General features: G+C 42.5%; 1 protein-coding gene across 2 annotated transcripts in view; it reads right to left on the reverse strand.

Moving 5' to 3' along the window:
• cmya5 (cardiomyopathy associated 5) overlaps positions 1-25,000 on the reverse strand; it is a 57,271-nt gene that overhangs the window by 17,474 nt on the left and 14,797 nt on the right. The window contains exons 3-5 of one of the 2 annotated variants that reach the window (XM_065011792.1): positions 6,255-6,350; positions 5,782-6,006; positions 2,965-2,987 (exon numbers count right to left, since the gene is read on the reverse strand). In XM_065011792.1, coding sequence (XP_064867864.1) covers positions 2,965-2,987; positions 5,782-6,006; positions 6,255-6,350 — 344 coding nt within the window. The remainder of the gene's footprint in view (positions 1-2,964; positions 2,988-5,781; positions 6,007-6,254; positions 6,351-25,000) is intronic. The other variant, XR_010461545.1, reaches the window with a different exon arrangement.

Consider the following 25,000-nt stretch of genomic DNA (forward strand, 5'->3'; position numbering starts at 1 on the left):
GTTCTTAATGTTTTGTATACTCAGTGTATAGTACACCTATCTAAACATACATGTTTGAGAGATCAGACATATCACTATAATCCGAGTGTTCATTTCTTTCATTTCAGCGTATCTAATTTGTAAAAATGTCAACTGTATTAACACCCATCAAAATAAAGTTGTCTTTCGTCTCTGTCTTGTTATGTAAGTGTCGAGACGGTGTGTAAAACCCCCAACGAAGCTTTTGCATTTTTATAGATTCTACGGAAAGACAATGTATTACATTGAGCACATTTCAGCCATTACCAGGGTGTTTGACAGGTCATTACAAACATTTCCTCTGTCGTAAAATTAACGGGAAAATAAGACGGGCACAAGTGAGAGTTTGAAAGAGTCACAGGAGTAAAATGAAAGAAATCAATCCAGAGAGATTTAAGTGACAAGTGGATTTTGCACCCCTCAAACACAGGAAATAGATTGCTGCCAAAGACCTCAGGTGGGCAGGGCATGCACATTGCTGGTGTGTGTGAGACCCATTGCCAGAGACATACAGGTAACTGCCAAAATAAAGTAATCTTACTAGGGCGTTGAACAGCTTCAATGCATCTTGGCATAGATTCAACAAGTGTCTGGAACTCTATTGGAGGGATGCAACACCATTTTGTTGATGGTGGTGGAAAACGCTGTCTCAGGCGACACTCCAGAATCTCCCATAAGTGTTCAATTGGGTTGAGATTTGGTGACTGAGACACACACACACACACACACACACACACACACACACACACACACACACACACACACACACACTTTAAACCCTGTATACTCCTTTGCGACCTCTTTTTCAAAGTCACTGAGATCTCTTCTTGTAGTCATGGTAGCCAAAATGATGGGTAACTGGGCATTTTTATACATGACCCTAAGCATGATGGGATGTTAATTACTTGATTAACTCCAGAACCACACCTGTGTGGAAGCACCTGTCAGCCACCAATTGTGCAAGTTCTCCCACTTAAAAGAGAGGGGCCTGTAATTTTCATCATAGGTACACTTCAACTATGACAGACAAAATGAGAAAAAAAATCCAGAAAATCACATTGTAGGATTTTTTTTTTATTTATTTGCAAATTATGGTGGAAAATAAGTATTTGGTCAATAACAAACGTTTATCTCAATACTTTGTTATATACCCTTTGTTGGCAACGACAGAGGTCAAATGTTTTCTGTAAGTCTTCACAAGTTTTTCACACACTGTTGCTGGTATTTTGGCCCATTCCTCCATGCAGATCTCCTCTAGAGCAGTGATGTTTTGGGGCTGTTGCTGGGCAACACAGGCTTTCAACTCCCTCCAAAGATTTTCTATGGGGTTGAGATCTGGAGACTGGCTAGGCCACTCCAGGACCTTGAAATGCTTCTTACGAAGCCACTCTTTCGTTGCCCGGGCGGTGTGTTTGGGATCATTGTCATGCTGAAAGACCCAGCCACGTTTCATCTTCAATGACCTTGCTGATGAAAGGAGGTTTTCACTCAAAATCTCACGATACATGGCCCCATTCATTCTTTCCTTTACACGGATCAGTCGTCCTGGTCCCTTTGCAGAAAAACAGCCCCAAAGCATGATGTTTCCAGCATGATGGTGTTCTTTGGATGCAACTCAGCATTCTTTGTCCTCCAAACACGACGAGTTGAGTTTTTACCAAAAAGTTCTATTTTGGTTTCATCTGACCATATGACATTCTCCCAATCTTCTTCTGGATCATCCAAATGCTCTCTAGCAAACTTCAGACAGGCCTGGACATGTACTGACTTAAGCAGGGGGACACCTCTGGCACTGCAGGATTTGAGTCCCTGGCGGCGTAGTGTGTTACTGATGGTAGGCTTTGTTACTTTGGTCCCAGCTCTCTGCAGGTCATTCACTAGGTTCCCTGTGTGGTTCTGGGATTTTTGCTCACCGTTCTTGTGATCATTTTGACCCCACGGGGTGAGATCTTGCGTGGAGCCCCAGATCGAGGGAGATTATCAGTGGTCTTGTATGTCTTCCATTTCCTAATAATTGCTCCCACAGTTGATTTCTTCAAACCAAGCTGCTTACCTATTGCAGATTCAGTCTTCCCAGCCTGGTGCAGGTCTACAATTTTGTTTCTGGTGTCCTTTGACAGCTCTTTGGTCTTGGCCATAGTGGAGTTTGGAGTGTGACTGTTTAAGGTTGTGGACTACTGATAACAAGTTCAAACAGGTGCCATTAATACAGGTAACGAGTGGAGGACAGAGGAGCCTCTTAAAGAAGAAGTTACAGGTCTGTGAGAGCCAGAAATCTTGCTTGTTTATAGGTGACGAAATACTTATTTTCCACCATCATTTGCAAATAAATTCATTAAAAATCCTACAATGTGATTGTTCTGGATTTTTTTTCTTCTCATTTTGTCTGTCATAGTTGAAGTGTACCTATGATGAAAATTACAGGCCTCTCTCATCTTTTTAAGTGGGAGAACTTGCACAATTGGTGGCTGACTAAATACTTTTTTGCCCCACTGTACTTTGTATCCCTCATTTACTCAAGTGTTTTGTTTATTTTCGCGGTTACCTGTACCTGCCTGCAGCACTTAATGTTAGCTTAGAAACAAAACCTCACAGTCACATGCCATCAACAGAACCAGCTGCTTGGAATGTTAAATCAATCAACATGGTCACCAGGGTTGGGCTCAATTCCATTTAAAATCCAGTCAATTCAGAATGTAAACCAAATTCCAATTCCACATTTTCCTCATTGAAAATAATTGAAGCGTATTGGAATTTCAGTATACTTCCTGAATTTAAATGGAATTGACCCCAACCCTGGTGGTCATTACACTCTGAATATGACCAACCCCACCAGTCAACAAAATGACGACACACACCTAAACAATAATTTTGTCCTTTGCTGTATAATCATGCTAGTATAGCTTACATCCAGTATTGTGAGTACAGCTGACACAGTGCAGTTACCTCATATAGATGTCTTTGGATGTCTGTGGATAAGAGGTTTCATTAGGTACATACAATAATAACCGCAAGGTTTCCATCCAATTGCTTCCACCAATTCAACCTAGTTCTCAATGGGCCTGAAACTTCAAGCCCGGTCCGACCCAAGCCCGATGAGCTGACATCACAAAAATGTAATGAGCCCGAACTTGAAAAAATGCCTGATTTCTAGAAAACAGCCCAACCTTTTCCTAGACCATGTTGTTATTTTGCGAAAGTTAACCAGTAGGCTATTCATTTACACTGGTGTTGACAACAACACGGCAGAGACGGCAACAAGCGGAGTGAGGAGGTGAGAGGGAAAAGCCCTTGCCTTGTCTAAGTAAAGTGAGGAGAGGGAGAAAACCCAACTTGAATATAATCAACAACTGTTATATGTGGACTCAAAGTGTGTAAAACATCCATATATACAGTATCTTCATAAATTAGACAGATGCTACCGCTGTTGCCTGTTTTTAAGTGTTTGTTTGATTCCGTGAGCTCCAACGGTCTCATGCAGCCTATATAAGTACAAGTCAGTCAGTCATGCCTTTAAAATACAGTTTTTTATTTTGAAATGTTCTAGCTAATTAAGTTATGGCCTAAGTATTAAGAGAACACAACAGAAGAACAAGTCAATAACATAAAAAATGTAGCCTTGCATAATTAAAGTATAAATACATGTTCTGGATATTATTAGCTATAGACCTATGGCCTAAATATTAAGACAACAGAACACAACAGAAGAACATGTCTTTGTTCTCCTCGGGTCGATGGTCCGGCCTGCCACGCTGAATATCCTTTCACTGCTGGTGGCCGGGACGCAAACCACCCGTTCACTAACTTGGCTAGCAGTGGAAATGTTGTGCTGTTGGACTTTCACCAGCCCAACATCTCTCTGTCATCCGTCATCACAGGTCACTTCACGGTGTATTTTGTCACCTCATCATCCTCTTCTTCATTCTCTGCTGTGGACATTTTCCCACTCTGAAAAGCCAAGCTCTGCTCTCTTGGCGGGGGGTGGCACTAAAGTCATCCTCTGTGGCCTGTGGAAGTGTGCTCATATGATCACATCTTGCCTGTCTTGGGGGGGCCGCATCCTCAACTGGTTAAACTTGGGCCAGAGAAATGTTGCCACCTTGTGTAGATCTTTGATGTCCACCTTCCTCTCCAACCATTCACTGTGTCGTAGTCAAACTGCAGCCTGATGTTGTGAGTCTTGCGCATTGAATTAACTGGAACTCTTCAGTTATGAAATGACATATTGTTGTCAGATAACTAAGCTTCCGATAGTCATCCCCACTGTGCCCTCTTTCAGGATATTCTTTAGCTTATCTGTAAGTTCTTCTCTTTTGTCCTCTTGCACCTGGCAGAGACGGTATTGTAGAGTAGAACAAACTCTCCCATAAGTGGCTCCCACATATATATAAGCTCCTGTCGTTTTTGAAACAAAAACTGAAAAATGTGTCTGTCACTGCCTGTTTTGTTTTCTTTGAGAGTTACCGTTTTGAAGCTGACATAAAAGCCTGAGTAGGCTGTCGCGCCACGGCATTGTGCAAAATGGCGCTGCAGGGAAGAAGCACCTGTCGTCTTGCTGTCATAACGTAGAACAGCCTCGCATCCTTTGCAATTGACATGGCAGTTGATTATCCCGTTGTTTGAACAACCAAGTCGAATGACATCCACACCTCTGATTGGCATCCAATTCGCTATAACATGTGTTATAACGGTATAACAGAGTTGTCGTAACCAATGTATCCTATGTTCAGACCCTACTGTGTTGGTCAGTCACAGGTGTATGAATGTGTCAAGTGAAAGAAGTATGGCAGGGAAGGCACAATTAGCAAATAGGGAATGTTTTTGCACTCTCAACAAATGAGGGATTTCAGTAACATGACTTTTCAGACAGAGAAACAACAAGAAACAAGTTAATAGCTGTTATTAGATAGCAGTTTCAGCACCCCGTACAGCGCAATACACAATGGAGCCTGTGCCTGCTCCTGCAGCTGACAAGGAGGAGGAAAGAGAGACAAGGTGCGCCAGTCACAAAGGCACGTGCAGTAAAAATATTTTTTACACGTCGCGGAAAGTTAGAGCCTAACCTGGTCCAAATCAATTCTTGAAAACACATGGCCGGCCTGAACCTGTCGGGCCCGGGCTGAAATTGAGAACTAATCCAACCCTCTGAGAACTGATTATCTTTACGAAGGATGCATTTGTCAGTAGTTTCAAGTTTCTCTGTCACATACACAAGTACAGTGAAATGCCTTTAGTGCAAAGCTCTAACCCCAACAATGCAGTAATCAAAAACAATGTATACTAAAAATAACAAGGTAGAACAAAAACACATGAGATACAAAAATAAGGGGGGGGGAAAAGAGCACTAAGTAAGCATAATATATAAAGGGTCACTTTCAGTACCATATTTACAGTGTGCAGGGATACTGGATTGATAGAGGTACACTAGATACAGTATGTATAGGGGTAAGGTGACACGGCATCAGGAGAAATGATAAACGGAGTAGCAGCAGCGTATATGATGATTGTGTATGAGTGGGTGTGTGTAGAGTCAGTATAAATGTATGTGCATATAATGTGTGTGTGAGCAAATTATGAAGTGGTGTTTGTGCGTGTGTTGGATTATCAGTGTGTGTAGTGTGTAGGACCCTGTGTGTGTGCATAGAGAAATAAAATACAAAGGTTAACTCAGACAGTCTGTGGAGCCATTTTGTTAGCTATTTAGTTAGCCTTTTAGCAGTCTAATTAGCACTACACTATATTGTGTGTGTGTGTGTCCCTCACCTGTGTGTCTGGGTCTATATCTGCCTCTCTAGCGGTGGTGTCCAGTGTGACCTTGGTCTGGTCTATACTCTCCTGGAAGGAGACGATCTGGTCGTAAAGCTGCTCCAGCTTTGCCTTCTTTTCCTCCTCCATGCTCAGAGACATGGTGTTGTACTGCTCCATCACCAGAGCCATCATCTCCTCATTCTGAGCCTCCATTACCTCCTCACTGTCCCTGCAATGGTCCTGGGAACATAGAGATCAGGAGGTACAGGGGACAGAGAGAGGTACAGGGGGAAGAGAGAGACAGTGGACAGAGAGGGACAATGAACAGTGACACGGAGAGGAACACGAAGTATAAACTGGTCCATTGGAAGAGAAACTGAAAGAGAAGGGTTAGGCATTAGAACATGCATTATTCTACGCATTCAATAACACACAAGTAGACAGTTACTTCAGTTTGAGAAGATAGCAAGTTCAGTCTTTCCTCCTACCTCTACAGTGTTGTATCCCAGCTCTAGTTCTGACACCAGATCCTCAATGTTCTCTGATCTCTCCTGCAGTTCTGAGATCCACTCACTCAGCCTCTCCTGGAATACGAACAGAGCACAGAAACACACTGAATGAAAACTTGAACTAGGAAAATACAATACAGGCTACTGTAAGGATGGGCTGTTTTAGATGCAGTGAACACAATAAAAGTGTTGGTTTTGCTCTTCTGTAAAATAAATATAAATAATTCTGTCTCTCCCCTTTGTCGCTCAACTCTCCATATGTAAGGACTATGTAAATGTACTTGGGACACAAAACAATAGTTGCTGGTTCCAGCCAGCAAGAGATGGTGCCAAGGTGGCGCCGATAGAGATGGCAGCTTCGCTTCTAGTCCTTAGGAAGCTGTGCAGTATTTATTTATGTATTATTTATTACATTGTTAGCCCAGAAAACCTTAAGTGTTATTACATAAAACCGGGAAGAACTATTGGATATCAGAGAGACACAACCAGCACAACCAGCACTGCGATCAGGAATATGACTTTCCCAAAACGGATCCTTTGTCTGCACCTCCCAGGGCATTTGAACTGATTCCAGAGGCCAACCCAAAACAATGCCACCGGAGGAGAGGGTGCCGGAGTGGTCTTCTAGTGAGACTTCGGATGCGCACACACCAACTACCGCTCCCTAGTATATTACTCGCAAATGTCCGGTCCCTACTTAACAAAGTCGATGAAATACGGGCAAGAGTTGCTTTCCAAAGAGATATCCAGGATTGTAACATACTCTGTTTCACGGAAACATGGCTAGGTGGGGACATGCTGTCGGAGTCCATACAGCCAACGGGATTTTCAGTGCATTGCGCTGGAGGGACTTAACATCTCTCCGGTAAAAAGAAGGGCGGGGGTGTATGCTTCATGATTAACGACTCAGGGTGTAATTGTAGCAACATACAGAAACTGAAGTCATTTTGTTCACCTGACATAGAATTCCTCACAATCAAATGCCAACCGTATTATCTCCCAAGAGAACTCTCCTCGGTTATCGTTACAGTCGTGTATATCCCCCCGCAAGCGGATACCAAAACAGCCATCAAGGAATTTCACTGGACTTTATTCAAACTGGAAACCATATATCCTGAGGCTGCATTTATTGTAGCTTGGGATTTTAACAAAGCCAATTTGAGAACAAGGCTACCTAAATTCTATCAGAATATCAATTGTGGTACATGAGCAAGTAACACGCTTGACCATTGCTACTTCCGTGATGCTTACAAGGCCCTCCCCCACCCTCCTTTTGGCAAATCTGACCATGACTCCAGCTTGTTGCTCCCCTCCTATAGGCAGAAACTAAAACAGGAAGCGCACGTACTTAGGTCTATCCAACACTGGTCTGACCAATCGGATTCCACGCTTCAAGATTGCTTCGTTCACGTGGACTGGAATATGTTACGGGTAGCCTCAGATAATAACATTGACGTTTACGCTGACACGGTGAGCAAGTTCATAAGGAAGTGTATAGGAGATGTTGTACCCACGGTGACTATTAAAACCTTCCCTAACCAGAAACCGTGGCTTGATGGCAGCATTCACGTAAAGCTGAAAGCACGTACCACCGCATTTAATCATGGCAAGGGAAATATGACCGAACACAAAAAGTGTAGTTATTTCTTCCGTAAGGAAATCAAAGAACCAAAGTGTCAGTATAGAGACAAACTAGAGTCACAATTCAACGGCTCAAACACGAGACGTATGTGGCAGGGTCTACAGACAATCAAGGACTACAAAAAGAAAACCAGCCCTGTCGCGAACATCGACATAGTGGCCCGTTACCAAAGACTGTGGGCTCTCCTTCTCAGTGGCCGACGTGAGTAAAACATTTAAATGTGTTAACCCTCACAAGGGTGCCAGCCCATACGGCATCCCTAGCTGTGTCCTCAGAGCATGCACAGACCAGCTGACTGGTGTGTTTCGGGACATATTCAATCAATCCCAATCCCAGTCTGCTGTCCCCACATGCTTCAAGACAGCTTTCTTGGGAACAGGAACAATGGTGGCCAAGGTAACTGAACTAAATGACTATCGCCCTGAAGCACTCACATCTGTCATGAAGTGCTCCGAGAGTCTAGTCAAGGATCATATCACCCCCACCCTACCTGTCACCCTAGACCCACTTCAATTTGCTTACCTCCCCAATAGGTCCACAGACGATGCAATCGCCATCACTCTGCCCTATCCAATCTGGACAAGAGGAATAACTATGTAGGAATGCTGTTCATTGACAACAGCTCAGCATTCAACACCATAGTACCCTCCAAACTGATCATTAAGCTTGAGACCCTGGGTCTCAACCTTGCCCTATGCAACTGGGTCCTGGACTTCCCGACGGGCTGCCCTCAGGTGGTGAAGGTAGGAAACAACATCTCCACACCGCTAATCCTCAACATTGGGTCCCCACAACGGTGCGTTCTCAGCCCCCTCCTGTACTCCGTTCACCCATGACTGCGTGGCCATGCTCACAAGTTTGCAGACGACACAACAGTGGTAGGCTTGATTACCAACAACAATGAGACAGCCTACAGGGAGGAGGTGAGGGCCCTCGGAGTGTGGTATCAGGAGAATAACCTCTCACTCAATATCAGCAAAACAAAAGAGATGATCGTGGACTTCAGGAAACAGCAAAGGGAGCACCCCCCTATCCACATCGACAGGGCAGCAGTGGAGAAGGTGGAAAGTTTTAAGTTCCTCAGTGTTCATATCACCGACAAACTGAAATGGTCCACGCACACAGACAGTGTGGTGAAGAAGGTGTAACAGTGCCTCTTCAACCTCAGGAGGCCTAAAAATGTGGCTTGCCCCAGAAAACCCTCAGTAACTTTTACAGGTGCACAATTGAGAGCATCCTGTCGGGCTGTATCACCGCCTGATATGGCAACCAGATCCTCGTTGTGCAGACTGCACCACCCTCTGGAGAGCCTTGCGGTTGTGGGTGGTGCAGTCTGCACAACGCATCACCGGGGGCAAACCACCTGCCCTCCAGGACACCTACAACACCCGATGTCACAGGAAGGCAAAAATAGGACAATAACCACCCGAGCAACTGCCTGTTCACCCCGCTAACATCCAGAAGGCGAGTTTAGTACAGGTGCATCAAAGCTGGGACCGAGAAACTGAAAAACAACTTCTATCTCAAGGCCATTAGACTGTTAAACAGCCATCACTAGCACATTAGAGGCTGCTGCCTATAGGCATAGACTAGGAATCAATGGCCACTTTAAGAAATGGAACACCAGTCACTTAAATAATGTTTACATACACGGCCAGTCAAACATTTTAGAAAACCTACTCATTCAAGGGTTTTTCTTTATTTTTACTATTTTCTACATTGTAGAATAAAGACATTAACACTATGAAATAACACATATGGAATCATGTAGTAACCAAAAAAGTGTTAAACAAATGTAAATATATTTAATATTTGTGATTCTTCAAATAGCCACCTGTTGCCTTAATAACTGCTTTGCACACTTTTGGCATTCTCTCAACCAGCTTCATGAGGTAGTAACCTGGAATGTATTTCAATTAACAGGTCTGCCTTCTTAAAAGTTCATTTGTGGAATTTATTTCCTTCTTAATGCGTTTGAGCTAATCAATTGTGCTGTGACAAGGTAGGGGGGTATACAGAAGATAGCACTATTTGGTAAAAGACCAAGTCCATATTATGGCAAGAACAGCTCAAATAAGCAAAGAGAAACAACAGTCCATCATTACTTTAAGACATGAAGGTCAGTCAATATGGAACATTTCAAGAACTTTGAAAGTTCCTTCAAGTGCAGTCGCAAAAACCATCAAGCACTATGATGAAACTCGCTCTCATAAGGACCGCCACAGGAATGGAAGACCCAGAGTTACCTCTGCTGCAGAGGATAAGTCCATTAGAGTTACCAGCCTCAGAAATTTCAGCCCAGTAAATGCTTCCCAGAGTTCAACTAACAGACACATCTCAACATCAACTGTTCAGAGGAGACTGTGTGAATCAGGCCTTCATGGTCAAATTGATGCAAAGAAACTACTACTAAAGGACACCAATGAGAAGAAAAGGCCAAGAAACACGAGCAATGGATATTAGACCGGTGGGAATTTGTCCTTTGGTCTGGAGTCCAAATTGGGGATTTTTGGTTCCAACCACCGTGTCTTTGTGAGACGCGGTGTGAGTGAACAGATGATCTCCGCATTTCCCACCATACCGCATTTCCCACCTTACATTTGTGTGTATTGGGTAGATGTTGTGTAATTTGTTGGATATTACTGCACTGTCGGAGCTAGAAAAACAAGCATTTCTCTACATCTGCAAATAACGTGTATGTGACAATCAAATTAGATTTTATTTGAGAAGGAGAGGGGGGGCAGTCATTGGCGGTGGTGCTGAATTGTCCTCAAACTGGGTAAAGAAGGTGTTTAGCTTGTCTAGAAGCCATAGGTCAATGTCCGTGACGTGGCTGGTTTTCTTTTTGTTTTCTGTAATTGCCTGAGCCTCTTGCCTGAGCCGTTGAATTGCAACTCCACTTTGTCCCTATACCAACATTTCACCTGTTTGATTGCCTTGTGGAGGGAATAACTACACTGTTTATATTAGGCCATATTCCCAGTCCTCTTTCCATAGTTAAATCTGGTGGTTCGCGCTTTCAGTTTTGAATGAATGCCGCCATCCATCCATGGTTTTTGGTTAGGGTAGGTTTTAATAGTCACAGTGGGTACGACATCTCCAACGCACTTCCTTATAAACTCACTCACGAGTCAGCGTATAGATCGATGTTATTCTCTGAGGGTGCCCGGGAACATTGCCCGGTCTGCGTGATCAAAACAATCTTGAAGCGGTGAATCCGATTGGTCAGACCAGCGCTGAATGGTTCTAGTCACGGGTACATCCTGTTTGAGTTTCTGCCTATAGGACGGTAGGAGCAAGATGAAGTCGTGGTTGGATTTGCCAAAGGGAGGGCGAGGTTGGGCCTTGTATGCACTGCGGAAGTTTGAGTAGAAGTGGTCAAGTGTATTGCCCGCGCGAGTGCTGCAATCAATATGCTGCTAGAATTTAGGTAGCCTAGTTCTCAAATTTGCTTTGTTAAAATCCCCAGCTACAATAAATTCAGCCTCAGGATATATATCCAGTGAAGTTCCTTGAGGGCAGTCATGGTACCTGCTTGAGGGGGTATGACAGCTGTGACGATAACTGACGAGAATTCTCGAGGGAGATAATATGGTCGGCATTTGATTGTGACGAATTCTAGGTCAGGTGAACAGAAGGACTTGAGTTCCTGTATGCTGTTATGGTCTTCTTCCCAGAGAGATGCTTATTTATGTCGGTGCAACGCATGAAGAAACCCGGTGGCTGTACCGACTCCGACAACATATCCCGAGAGATCAATTTTTCCGTGAAACAGAGAATGTTACAATCTCTGATGTCTCTCTGGAAGGCAACCCTTGCCCTAATTTCATCCACCTTGTTGTCGAGAGACTGGACATTGGCGAGTAGTATACTCGGAAGCGGTGGGCGGTGTGCACGCCTTTGAAGCCTGACCAGGAGGCTGCTCCGTCTACTTCTTCTGCGGCGACATTGTTTTGGGTCAGCCTCTGGAATTAGATCCAATGTCCTGGGTGGTGGTCCGAACAAAGGATCCGCTTCGGGAAAGTTATATTCCTGGTCGTAATTTTGGTAAGTTGACGTCGCTCTTATATCCAATAGTTCTTCCCAGCTGTATGTAATAACACTTAATAACACTTAAGATTTTCTGGGCTAATGTAAGAAATAATACATAAACTCTAACAATGGGAGCCGTTGTCCCAAATGCGAGAAGCCAGGCGACAAAGCTTAGGTTCAAAATAATATTTTGGACAGATTTTGGCGAGTGAAACCTTTCACCTCACCTTTTTCTCCCATGCCCCTCCCCCTACCACTCACAACAACAAAGACTTCTTCCTCTCTGACAAACGGTTTCAACTTGCTATTTGCATTTGAGGTTTGGTCCAACAGAATCGGTCATATGGACACCAAAACACATGGAGACATTATTTTACTGTAATAGAGGAGAAGTTAACCTTTCGAACCATACACTGTTTATGTTTCAACTCCTCAAATTCTGAGCAGAGCAGACACTACTAAACGGATGTACCAATGTACCAATTTAATGCTCAGTCTATTGTGCGTGCATTACGGTACCATGTCCTGGGTGGTTATACTAGCTGTTTAGTCTGTGTTTTATAAATGTGCAATAAGCATGAAACAATTATATAGGGAATTGGCAACTCATTCTCATTCTGAGAAATAAGGTTGGTCACTTGATTTCAACATCTAAACAAAGTGGACAGGCTAGCATGCTGTTCAAACAGTGGAAGACGAACAGAAGGTTGTGTTCATAACAACTGTTTTCAACTGTTTTGCCTTGTTAGCTGAATTCAGAGCTTGTGAAATTATTCCTAGATCCAATTTGGCTTAAATTTAATATATAAATATTAGCTGGCTACTCACTAGCACGTGGGCTTGTGCTTGAGATATTGTTTATGAGACTGGTTTTCATTTTCTATAATGCCTGCTACATTATTAGTGTGTATTATGCATGGTTCTGGTTAAATGTGTTACAAAAAGGGCATTTTTATAGACAGACCTGAAAGCCAGATCAGTAATTATTGCAAAAAAAGCAGGTACAACTCTTTTCAGCCTAGGTATAGTATAATTTCACAAGCTCTGAATTCATTGGATTATTGCTGACAATTTTAAATGCAGTGTATTTTACCTTTAATTGTACAACAAAGCTTATTTAGAGAACTTTTTAAAAATCAAGATATATATTGTGAATCGCCCATAATAAAAAGAAAAGTGAGATATGAGTTCTAGGCCATATCACCTAGCCATACACCTGCTTGGCCACTCGGGACAGGGGGGGGGCAGTTAAATATCACTGCACCACTTTCAAACTAAGATAATGGTTGGCCTGAATACAATTTTTCTGTGCAAATCTATTTGGTTAAATGTTTTTTCTATGTTATGAGTCTAGAGACAGAAAGAGTGAATCATTTTCATGGGGTAGGTTAATTATCGATACCAAACACACACTAACAGGCTCACGAAAGCACTCTGTGTGTGACTGAAATATGAACTGTGTCTTTACATTGCCAATGACCAACACTGAGTTAACAGGGAGAACAGATCACATATCAGTGTCACCGCTTGGTGATGTCACATGGGACATTTACACGGATTAGAACAGGTGACATCATACTTTCTGAATGTGCATCACTGAGGCCTGAGGAGGGGATTTGGCATGGGAAGACACGGGCCCCTTCCATATGGACTCAGAGAAAATTGAAACAGCGAAACAATACAGATAACTGACGAGTGTACAAAACATTAAGAAAACCTGCTCTTTCCATAACAAAGACTGACCAGAGCTTAGATCCCTTATCGATGTCACTTGTTAAATCCACTTCAATCAGTGTAGATTAAGGGGAGGAGACAGGTTAAAGAAGGATTTTTAAGCCTTGAGACAATTGAGACATGGATTGCATACGTACGCCATACAGAGAGTGAATGGGCAAGACAAAAGATTGAAGTGCCTTTGAACAAGGTATGGTAGTAGGTGCCAGGCGCACCGGTTTGTGTAAAGGGCTGCAACGCTGCTGGGTATTTCATGCTCAACAGTTTCCTGTGTGTATCAATGTTCCACCACCCAAAGGATATCCAGCCAACTTGACACAACTGTGGGAAGCATTGGAGTCAACATGGGCCAGCATCCCTATGGAATGATTTCTACACCTTGTAGAGTCCATGCAAATTGTGGCTGTTCTGGGGGCAAAGGGGGGGGCAAAAAATGTGGAAGGTGTTCCTAACGTTTGGTATACTCAGTGTAAAGAACACACCAACATAACATGTTTTAATAGGGCCTTGGGCCACCAAGAGACAGACCAGCTTTAATGCACCTAAGCATAGATTCTACAAGTGTCTGGAACTATTGGAGGAATGCAACACCATTCTTCCATGATAAGTTCCATCATTGATGTTTTGTTGATGGTGGCCGCTCCAGAATCTTCCATAAGTGTCCAATTGGGTTGAGATCTAGTGACGCCATAGCAAATTATTCAGTGACCACTCGTGCCCTGTGGATAGGGGCATTGTCATCCTATTGTCATGGAAGCCAAAATAATGGCCTGCCCAGCATTTTTATACATGACCCTAAGCATGATGTTATGTTAATTGCTTACATTAGTACCCCAGGTCATCTTAGGTTTCATTACATACAGTCGAGAAGAACTACTGAATATAAGATCAGCGTCAACTCACCATCAGTACGACCAAGAATATGTTTTTCGCGACGCGGATCCTGTGTTCTGCCTCTCAAACAGGACAACGGAATGGATCCCATGCAGCGACCCAAAAAAACGACTCCGAAAAAGAGGGAAACGAGGTGGTCTTCTGGTCAGACTCCGGAGACGGGCACACCGTGCACCACTCCCTAGCATTCTTCTTGCCAATGTCCAGTCTCTTGACAACAAGGTTGATGAAATCCGAGCAAGGGTAGCATTCCAGAGGGACATCAGAGACTGTAACGTTCTTTGCTTCACGGAAACATGGCTCACTGGAGAGACGCTATCCGAGGCGGTGCAGCCAACGGGTTTCTCCACGCATCGCGCCGACAGAAACAAACATCTTTCTGGTAAGAAGAGGGGCGGGGGCGTATGCCTTCTGGCTAACGAGACATGGTGTGATGAAAGAAACATACAGGAACTCAAATCCTTCTGTTCACCTGATTTAGAATTCCTCACAATCAAATGTAGACCGCATTATCTACCAAGAGAATTCTCTTCGATTATAATCACAGCCGTATATACCCCCCCTCCCCAAGCAGACACATCGATGGCTCTGAACGGACTTTATTTAACTCTTTGCAAACTGGAAACCATTTATCCGGAGGCTGCATTCATTGTAGCTGGGGATTTTAACAAGGCTAATCTGAAAACAAGACTCCCTAAATTTTATCAGCATATCGATTGCGCAACCAGGGGTGGAAAAACCTTGGATCATTGTTACTCTAACTTCCGCGATGCATATAAGGCCTTGACCCGCCCCCCTTTCGGAAAAGCTGACCACGACTCCATTTTGTTGATCCCTGCCTACAGACAGAAACTAAAACAAGAGGCTCCCACGCTGAGGTCTGTCCAACGCTGGTCCGACGTCGTGAAGATGTCGTTCCCATAGCAACGATTAAAACATTCCCTAACCAGAAACCGTGGATTGATGGCAGCATCAACAAGCTAAGCGTCAGTACAGAGACAAAGTAGAATCTCAATTCAACGGCTCAGACACAAGAGGCATGTGGCAGGGTCTACAGTCAATCACGGACTACAAGAAGAAATCCAGCCCAGTCACGGACCAGGATGTCTTGCTCCCAGGCAGACTAAATAACTTTTTTGCCCGCTTTGAGGACAATACAGTGCCACTGACACGGCCTGCAACGAAAACATGCGGTCTCTCCTTCACTGCAGCCGAGGTGAGTAAGACATTTAAACGTGTTAACCCTCGCAAGGCTGCAGGCCCAGACGGCATCCCCAGCCGCGCCCTCAGAGCATGCGCAGACCAGCTGGCCGATGTGTTTACGGACATATTCAATCAATCCCTATACCAGTCTGCTGTTCCCACATGCTTCAAGAGGGCCACCATTGGTCCTGTTCCCAAGAAAGCTAAGGTAACTGAGCTAAACGAGTGCCCCGTAGCACTCACTTCCGTCATCATGAAGTGCTTTGAGAGACTAGTCAAGGACCATATCACCTCCACCTGGGTCTCGACCCCGCCATGTGCAACTGGGTACTGGACTGACGGGCCACCCCAGGTGGTGAGGGTAGGCAACAACATCTCCTCCCCGCTGATCCTCAACACTGGGGCCCCACAAGGGTGCGTTCTGAGCCCTCTCCTGTACTCCCCGTTCACCCACGACTGCGTGGCCACGCACGCCTCCAACTCAATCATCGGACGACACAACAGTGGTAGGCTTGATTACCAACAACGACGAGACGGCCTACAAGGAGGAGGTGAGGGCCCTCGGAGTGTGGTGTCAGGAAAATAACCTCACACTCAACGTCAACAAAACTAAGGAGATGATTGTGGACTTCAGGAAACAGCAGAGGGAACACCCCCCTATCCACATCGATGGAACAGTAGTGGAGAGGGTAGCAAGTTTTAAGTTCCTCGGCATACACATCACAGACAAACTGAATTGGTCCACTCACACAGACAGCATCGTGAAGAAGGCGCAGCAGCGCCTCTTCAACCTCAGGAGGCTGAAGAAATTCGGCTTGTCACCAAAAGCACTCACAAACTTCTACAGATGCACAATCGAGAGCATCCTGGCGGGCTGTATCACCGCCTGGTACGGCAACTGCTCCGCCCACAACCGTAAAGCTCTCCAGAGGGTAGTGAGGTCTGCACAACGCATCACCGGGGGCAAACTACCTGCCCTCCAGGACACCTACACCACCCGATGTTACAGGAAGGCCATAAAGATCATCAAGGACATCAACCACCCGAGCCACTGCCTGTTCACCCCGCTATCATACAGAAGGCGAGGTCAGTACAGGTGCATCAAAGCTGGGACCGAGAGACTGAAAAACAGCTTCTATCTCAAGGCCATCAGACTGTTAAACAGCCACCACTAACATTGAGTGGCTGCTGCCAACACACTGACACTGACACTGACTCCAGCCACTTTAATAAATGGGAATTGATGGGAAATTATGTAAATATATCACTAGCCACTTTAAACAATGCTACCTTATATAATGTTACTTACCCTACATTATTCATCTCATATGCATACGTATATACTGTACTCTATATCATCGACTGCATCCTTATGTAATACATGTATCACTAGCCACTTTAACTATGCCACTTTGTTTACATACTCATCTCATATGTATATACTGTACTCGATACCATCTACTGTATCTTGCCTATGCTGCTCTGTACCATCACTCATTCATATATCCTTATGTACATATTCTTTATCCCCTTACACTGTGTATAAGACAGTAGTTTTGGAATTGTTAGTTAGATTACTTGTTGGTTATTACTGCATTGTCGGAACTAGAAGCACAAGCATTTCGTTACACTCGCATTAACATCTGCTAACCATGTGTATGTGACAAATAAAATTTGATTTGATTTGATTTTTTAATTAAGAGTGTTCTCACATTCTGTTTCCAAGCCCGGTACAATTACCTTTCCATCTCAAACAAAAAACAATTACACAATATAGTAAAGCTGGCAAGTAAAATCAGTGGTGTTAGTTTAGTGAGCATGAAAGCACTGTTCTTGGAGAGAGTGGTGAGAGTGGTAAGAGTAAGGATTGACACTCAACCAGGAGTACCAGCTCCTACCATTGCAGTTCTGTTCCATTTCTTTTCACTGTTGTAGCACATTTGACATGCATACATTCATCCTGCTCTATTCATTGCATTCCATGTGTGTATTTATTATTCCTTTTAAAACCTCTTAAGGATGTGCCCACTTTTTTTTTAAATCGTAAAATGACATACCCAAATCTAATTGCATATAGCTCAGGACCTGTAGCAAAGATATGCCTACTCTTGACACAATTTGAAAGGAAACAGATAGAAGTTTGTGGAAAAGTGGAATTAATATAGAAGAATATAACACATTAGATATGGTAAAAGATAATACAAAGACAAAAAACGTGATTTTTGTTGTTGTTGTTTTGTACCATCATCTTTGAAATGCAAGAGAAATGTCATAATGTATTATTCCAGCCCAGGCACAATTTAGATTTTGGTTACTAGATGGGAGCAGTGTATGTGCCAAGTTTTAGACTGATCCAATGAACTATTGCATTTCTGTTCAAAATGTTGGCTCAAGACTGCCCAAATGTGCCTAATTGATTTATTAATACATTTTCAAGTTCATAATTGTGCACTCTCCTCAAACAATAGCATCGTAATAACTACTGTAAATTGGACAGTGCAGTTAGATTAACAAGAATGTAAGCTTTCTGCCCATAGTCAGAACTTTCCAAAAATAATTTTCAAATACATTCCAATATTCAATTACAGTGGGTATCATAACTATTCACCCACTTGGATTTCTTCACATTTTGTTGCATTATAAAGTAGAATTTTAATTAATTAATTTAATGTGATTTTTTCCTGTCATTGATCTACACAAAATACTCTGTATGTCACGCCCTGACCATAGAGAGCTTTTTATTCTCTATGTTGGTTAGGTCGGGGTGTGATTAACGGTGGGTTATCTAGGTGAATTATATATCTATGTCGGCCTGGTATGTTCCCCAATCAGAGGCAGCTGTTTATCGTTGTCTCTGATTGGGGATCATATTTAGGTAGCCATTTCCCCATTGTGCTTTGTGGGATCTTATCTAGGTATAGTAGCCTGCGAGCACTACTCTGAACTTCACGTTTCGTTTGTTTTCTTTATTGTTTTTGGTCTTTAAGTTTCTCTTCCAAATAAAAGGATGGAAACATACCACATTGCATCTTGGTCCACTCCTTATAATGATCGTGACACTGTAATGTCAATGTGCAAGCAACATTCAAACATTTATTTTAATTATTGAAAAATAGAGGACTAATATATCTTGATTAGAGGTATACTACCCTGAGTCAATACATGTTAGAAACACATTTGGCAGCAATTACAGCTGAGTCTGGATTGTACAAAATTTGCCCATTATTATCTTCAAAATTCTTCAAGCTTCAATCTAAGCCTAGAATACGGAGTGTTCCCTCAGGCCTGGAGGGAGGAGCACCCTTTAATGGTTGAAACAGCAGACCAATCAGCCTCTTCCGTTGCTTAGCAAACTTTCAGAATTTTTTTTCGACCAAATACAATGTCATTTTACAGAAACAAATTAACAACAGACTTTCAGCATGCTTATAGGGAAGGGCACTCAACATGCTCTGCCCTGACACAAATGACTGATTATTGTCTGAAAGAAATTGATAATAAGAAGATTGTGGGAGCCGTTTTGTTAAACTTCAGTGCAGCTTTTGATATCACTGATCATAACATATTGCTGAAAAAATGTAGGTGTTGTGGATTAACATTCTCTGCCTTATCAAGAATGGACAGTTAGCTATCCAGTAGATCACAGAGGGTTTTCCTTAATGGAAACCTCTTTAATGCAAATTTGGTTGAGTGTGGTGTACCACAGGGCAGCAGGCTTGGACTATTATTGTTTTGTGCATGTATAATTACCTTCCACTGACCTTGAATAAAACATGTGTGTCCATGTTGGAGGGGTCTTTAGACATAAAGGACCAAGATTACTATTATAACAATGTCTTCTTTTCTTTTTGACTCAACAGTATACACAACAGCTGCAACAGTAAAATGAATAACTGACACCCTTAACTTCTTGCGTCGAGCAATCCCGTATCCGGGAGCGTAATCATAGCCTCAAGCTCATTACCATAACGCAACGTTAACTATTCATGAAAATCGCAAATTAAATGAAATAAATATATTGGCTCACAAGCTTAGCCTTTTGTTAATTAACAACACTGTCATCTCAGATTTTCAAAATATGCTTTTCAACCATAGCTACACAAGCATTTGTGTAAGAGTATTGATAGCTAGCATAGCATTAAGCCTAGCATTCAGCAGGAAACATTTTCACAAAAACAAGAAAAGCATTCAAATAAAATAATTTACCTTTGAAGAACTTCGGATGTTTTCAATGAGGAGACTCTCAGTTAGATAGCAAATGTTCAGTTTTTCCAAAAATATTATTTGTGTAGGAGAAATCGCTCCATTTTGTTCATCACGTTTGGCTAAGAAAACCCCCCGAAAATTCAGTCATTACAACGCCAAACCTTTTTCCAAATTAACTCCATAATATTGACAGAAACATGGCAAACGTTGTTTAGAATCAATCCTCAAGGTGTTTTTCACATATCTATTCGATGATAAGTCATTCGTGGCAGTTGGGTTTCTCCTCTGAAGCAATTGGAAAAATGCACGCAGCTGGAGATTACGCAATAATTGCAACGGAGGACACCAAGCGAGCACCTGGTAAATGTAGTCTGTTATGGTCAATCTTCCAATGATATGCCTACAAATAGGTCACAATGCTGCAGACACCTTGGGGAAACGACAGAAAGTGTAGGCTCATTCCTTGCGCATTCACAGCCATATAAGGAGACATTGGAACACAGCGCCTTCAAAATCTGGGGCATTTCCTGTTTGAAATTTCATCTTGGTTTCGCCTGTAGCATCAGTTCTGTGGCACTCACAGATAATATCTTTGCAGTTTTGGAAACGTCAGAGTGTTTTCTTACCAAAGCTGTCAATTATATGCATAGTCGAGCATCTTTTCGTGACAAAATATCTTGTTTAAAATGGGAACGTTTTTTTTTCTCCAAAAATTAAAAGAGCGCCCCCTATATCGAAGAAGTTAACATAGAGCTCTAGCCAGTTTTAGATTAGGTAACTAACAATAGGCTGGTGCTAAATATCTAAAAAACTAAAAGCATAATGTTTGGGACAAATCACTCGCTCAACCCTAACCTGGATCTATTGAATAATGTGGCAATTGAGCAAGTTGAAGAAACTAAACTGCTGGGTGTCACCCTAGATAGCAAGCTATCGTGGGTTTTTCTTTATTTTCTTTATGCCAAGAGCTGTCATCAAGGCAGAGACTGGCTACTTTGAAGAATCTCAAATATAATTGTATTTATTTATTTGTTTAACACTTTTTTTGGTTACCACATGCCAAGGCAGCAGCTACTCTTCCTGGGGTCCAGCAACATTAAGGCAGTGATATACAATTTAAAATATGACATGACATTACCATTCATAACACTTTTCACAACACATTAAGTGTGTTCCCTCAGGCCACTACTCTACTATCACATATCTATGATACAAAATCGATCTGTGTGTAGAGTGTATGTCTTATCATGTGTGTCTGTGCCTGTGTGTCTCTTCGCGTCCCCACTGTTCCGTAAGGTGTATTTTTATCTGTTTGTTAAATCTGATTCTACTGCTTGCATCAGTTACCTGATGAGAAATAGAGTTCCATGGATCTATGTAGTACTGTGCACCTCCCACCGTCTGTCCTTGACTTGGGGATTGTGAAGAGACCTTTGGTGGCATGTCTTGTGGGGTATGCATGGGTGTCTGAGCTGTGTGCTAGTAGTTTAAACAGACACTTAGGTGCATTCAACATGTCAACACTTCGTACAAAAACAAGTAGTGATGAAGTCAATCTCTCCTCCATTTTGAGCCATGAGAGATTTACATGCATATTATTAATGTTAACTCTCAGTGTACATTTAAGGGCCAGCGCGTGTTGCCCTGTTCTGAGCCAATTGTAATTTTCCTAGGTCCCTCTTTGTGGCACCTGACCAAAGGACTGAACAGTAGTCCAGGTGTGACAACACTAGAGCCTGAAGGACCTACCTTGTTGATAGTGTTGTTAAAAATGCAGAATAGCGCTTTATTATGGACAGACTTCTAAACCACTTTAGCTACTGTTGTATCAACATGTTTTGACCATGACAGTTTACAATCCAGGGTTACTCCAAGCAGTTTAATCACCTAAACTTGCTCAATTTCCACATTATTTATTACAAGATTTAGTTCAGGTTTAGGGTTTAGTGAATGATTTGTACCAAATACAGTGCTTTTACTTTTTTAAATATTTAGGACAAATTTATTCCTTGCCACCCATTCTGAAACTAACTGCCACTCTTTGTTAATTGTTGCAGTCATTTCACTCACTAGCTGACGTGTATAGTGTTGTAGACACACTGGCCTCACCCAACGCCAGTGGCAAGTCACTAGTAAAAACTGAAAAAAGTAAGGGGCCTAGACAACTGTCCTGGCGTATTCTTGGATTATGTTGGAGAGGCTTCCATCAAAGAACACGCTCTGTGTTCTGTTAGACAGGTAACTCTAAAACCATAATATAGTAGGGGGTGTAAAGCCACATACGTTTTTCCAGTAGCAGACTATGATTGATGACGTCAAAAGCCACACTGAAATCTAACAAAACAGCCCCCACAATATTTTTATCATTCGTTACTCTCAGCCAATCATCAGTAATTTGTGTAAGTGTCGTGCTTGTTGAATGTCTTTTCCTACAAGCGTGCTGAAAGTCTGTTGTCAAATTGTTTACAGTACAATACCATTGTATCTGGTAAAAAACATTTTTTTCCAAATGTTTACTAAGGGTTAGTAACAGGCTGATAAGTTGGTTATTTGAGCCAGTAAAAGGGGCTTTACAAATTACTTTTGCTTCCCTCCAGACCTGAGGGCACACACTTTATAGTAGGCTTAGATTGAAGATATGGACAAATAGGAGTGGCAATATCGTCCGCTATTATCCTCAATAATTTTCCCTCCAAGTTGTCAGACCACGGTGGCTTGTCATTGTTGATAGACAACAATCATTCTTTCACCTCTTCCACACTCACTTCACTTCACACTCACTTCACAGAATTACAATGCTTGTCTTTCACAATTCAAATCAGTTATACTTGGATGTGTAGTGTCAGCATTTGTTGCTGGCATGTCATGCCAATAAAAAAATAATTTAAGTAATTGACAATATCATTGGGTTTTGTTATGAATGAGCCATCTGATTCAATGAATGATGGAACTGAGTTTGTCCAAATTTTTATTTAAGGTGCTCCAAAGCTTTTTTCTATCAATCTTTATAGAATTGATCTTTGTTTCAAATCAAATTGTATTTGTCACATTCGCCGAATACAACAGGTGTAGACCTTACAGTGAAATGCTTACTTACACACCCTTAACCAACAATGCAGTTTTAAGAGAAATACCTACCAAAATAAGAAATAAAGTAACAAATAACTAAAGAGCAGCAGTAAAATAACAATAGAGACTATATACAAGGGTGTACCGGTACAGAGTCAATGTGCAGGGGCACCGTTTAGTCATGGTAATTTATGTAATATATACATGTCGGGTAGAGTTATTAAAGTAACTTATGCATAAATAATAACAGAGAGTAGCAGCAGCGTAAAGGAGGGGGGAGGGGCAATGCAAGTAGTCTGGGTAGCCATTTGATTAGTCTTATGGCTTGGGGGTAGAAGCTGTTTAGAAGCCTCTTGGACCTAGACTTGGCCCTCCGATACCGCTTACCGAGCGGTAGCAGATAGAACAGTCTATGACTAGGGTGGATGGAGTCTTTGACAATGTTTAGGGCCTTCCTCTGACACTGCCTAGTATGGAAGCCCTGGATGGCAGGAAGCTTGGCCCCAGTGATGTACTGGCCGTACGCACTACCCTCTGTAGTGCCTTGTGGTCAGAGGCTGAGCAGTAGCCATACCAGGCAGTGATGCAGCCAGTCAGGATGCTCTCGATGGTGCAGCTGTAGAACCTTTTGACGATTTGAGGACCCATTCCAAAACTTTTCAGTCTCTTGAGGGGGAAAAGGTTTTGTTGTGCCCTCTTCTCGACTGTCTTGGTGTGCTTGGACCATGATAGTTTGTTGGTGATGTGGACACCAAGGAACTTGAAGCTCTCAACCTGCTCCACTACAGCCCAGTCGATGAGAATGGGGGCGTGCTCGGTCCTCCTTTTCCTGTAGTCCACAATCATCTCCTTAGTCTTGATCACGTTGAGGGAGAGGTTGTTGTCCTGGCACCACACGGCCAGGTCTCTGACCTCCTCCCTATATGCTGTCTTGTCGTTGTTGGTGATCAGTTCTACCACTGTTGTCATCAGCAAACTTAATGATGGTGTTGGAGTCGTGCCTGGCCATGCAGTCATGAGTGAACATGGAGTACAGGAGGGTTTCATAGTATAATTTCTTATTTTTATTCAGATAGACACATGATTTCTGAATATGCAGTACGTTTACCAATCGGTTCTGTAGCCAGACTTACAGTATGTGCCATTCCTTTTGCCTCATACCTCTCGACCATTACATTTTCCAATTCCTCATCGATCCACAGGGATTTAACAGTGTTTGCTGTCATTTTCTTAATAATGGGTGCATGCTTAATAGTAACTGGAATAAGCAATTTCATAAATGTGTCAAGTGCAGCATCTGGTTGCTCCTCATTACACACCACAGACCAACAAATATGATTTACATCAACAACGTAGGAATCACTACAAAACGTGTTGTATGACCTCTTAGACACTATATTAGGCACAGCCTTTGGAACTTTGGTTTTCCTGATCACTACATGATCACTACATCCGATGGATTTGGATACTACATTAAAGCAAATTTCTGCATCAATAGTAAAGATGTGATCAATACATGATTATGATGTCATTCATGTCCTGTTTGTAACTACCTTGTTAGGTTGACTGATAACCTGAACCAGGTTGCAGGCACAAGTTACAGTTTGAAGCTTTTTCAATATTTAAATCACCCAGAAAATGTATCCTGAATGTTTTGGTACACCTACTGGAGAGCTCTTTGTTGTCTAAAACCTATTCAGCATTGTTCACACCCTCTTAGAGCCTTAGCCTCACCCATCTCTTTAAGGATTCACATGAGGCCATGTGCTAAACAGAGTGAGTAGTTTAGTAAACAACCAACGATTTCCAGACTAAAAGTAGTAAAAGTAGTAGCCAACAATAAGGAAAAACTTCAGGTAAAAATACACTATCTAGTCCTTGGCCTATATCGTAATCTGACTTTGCAGGTCATGTTGTTCTTCAAATTACCATCTCTGGTAAACAG

Source organism: Oncorhynchus nerka, linkage group LG27 (assembly GCF_034236695.1).
Source record: "Oncorhynchus nerka isolate Pitt River linkage group LG27, Oner_Uvic_2.0, whole genome shotgun sequence".
Lineage (NCBI taxonomy): Eukaryota > Metazoa > Chordata > Actinopteri > Salmoniformes > Salmonidae > Oncorhynchus > Oncorhynchus nerka.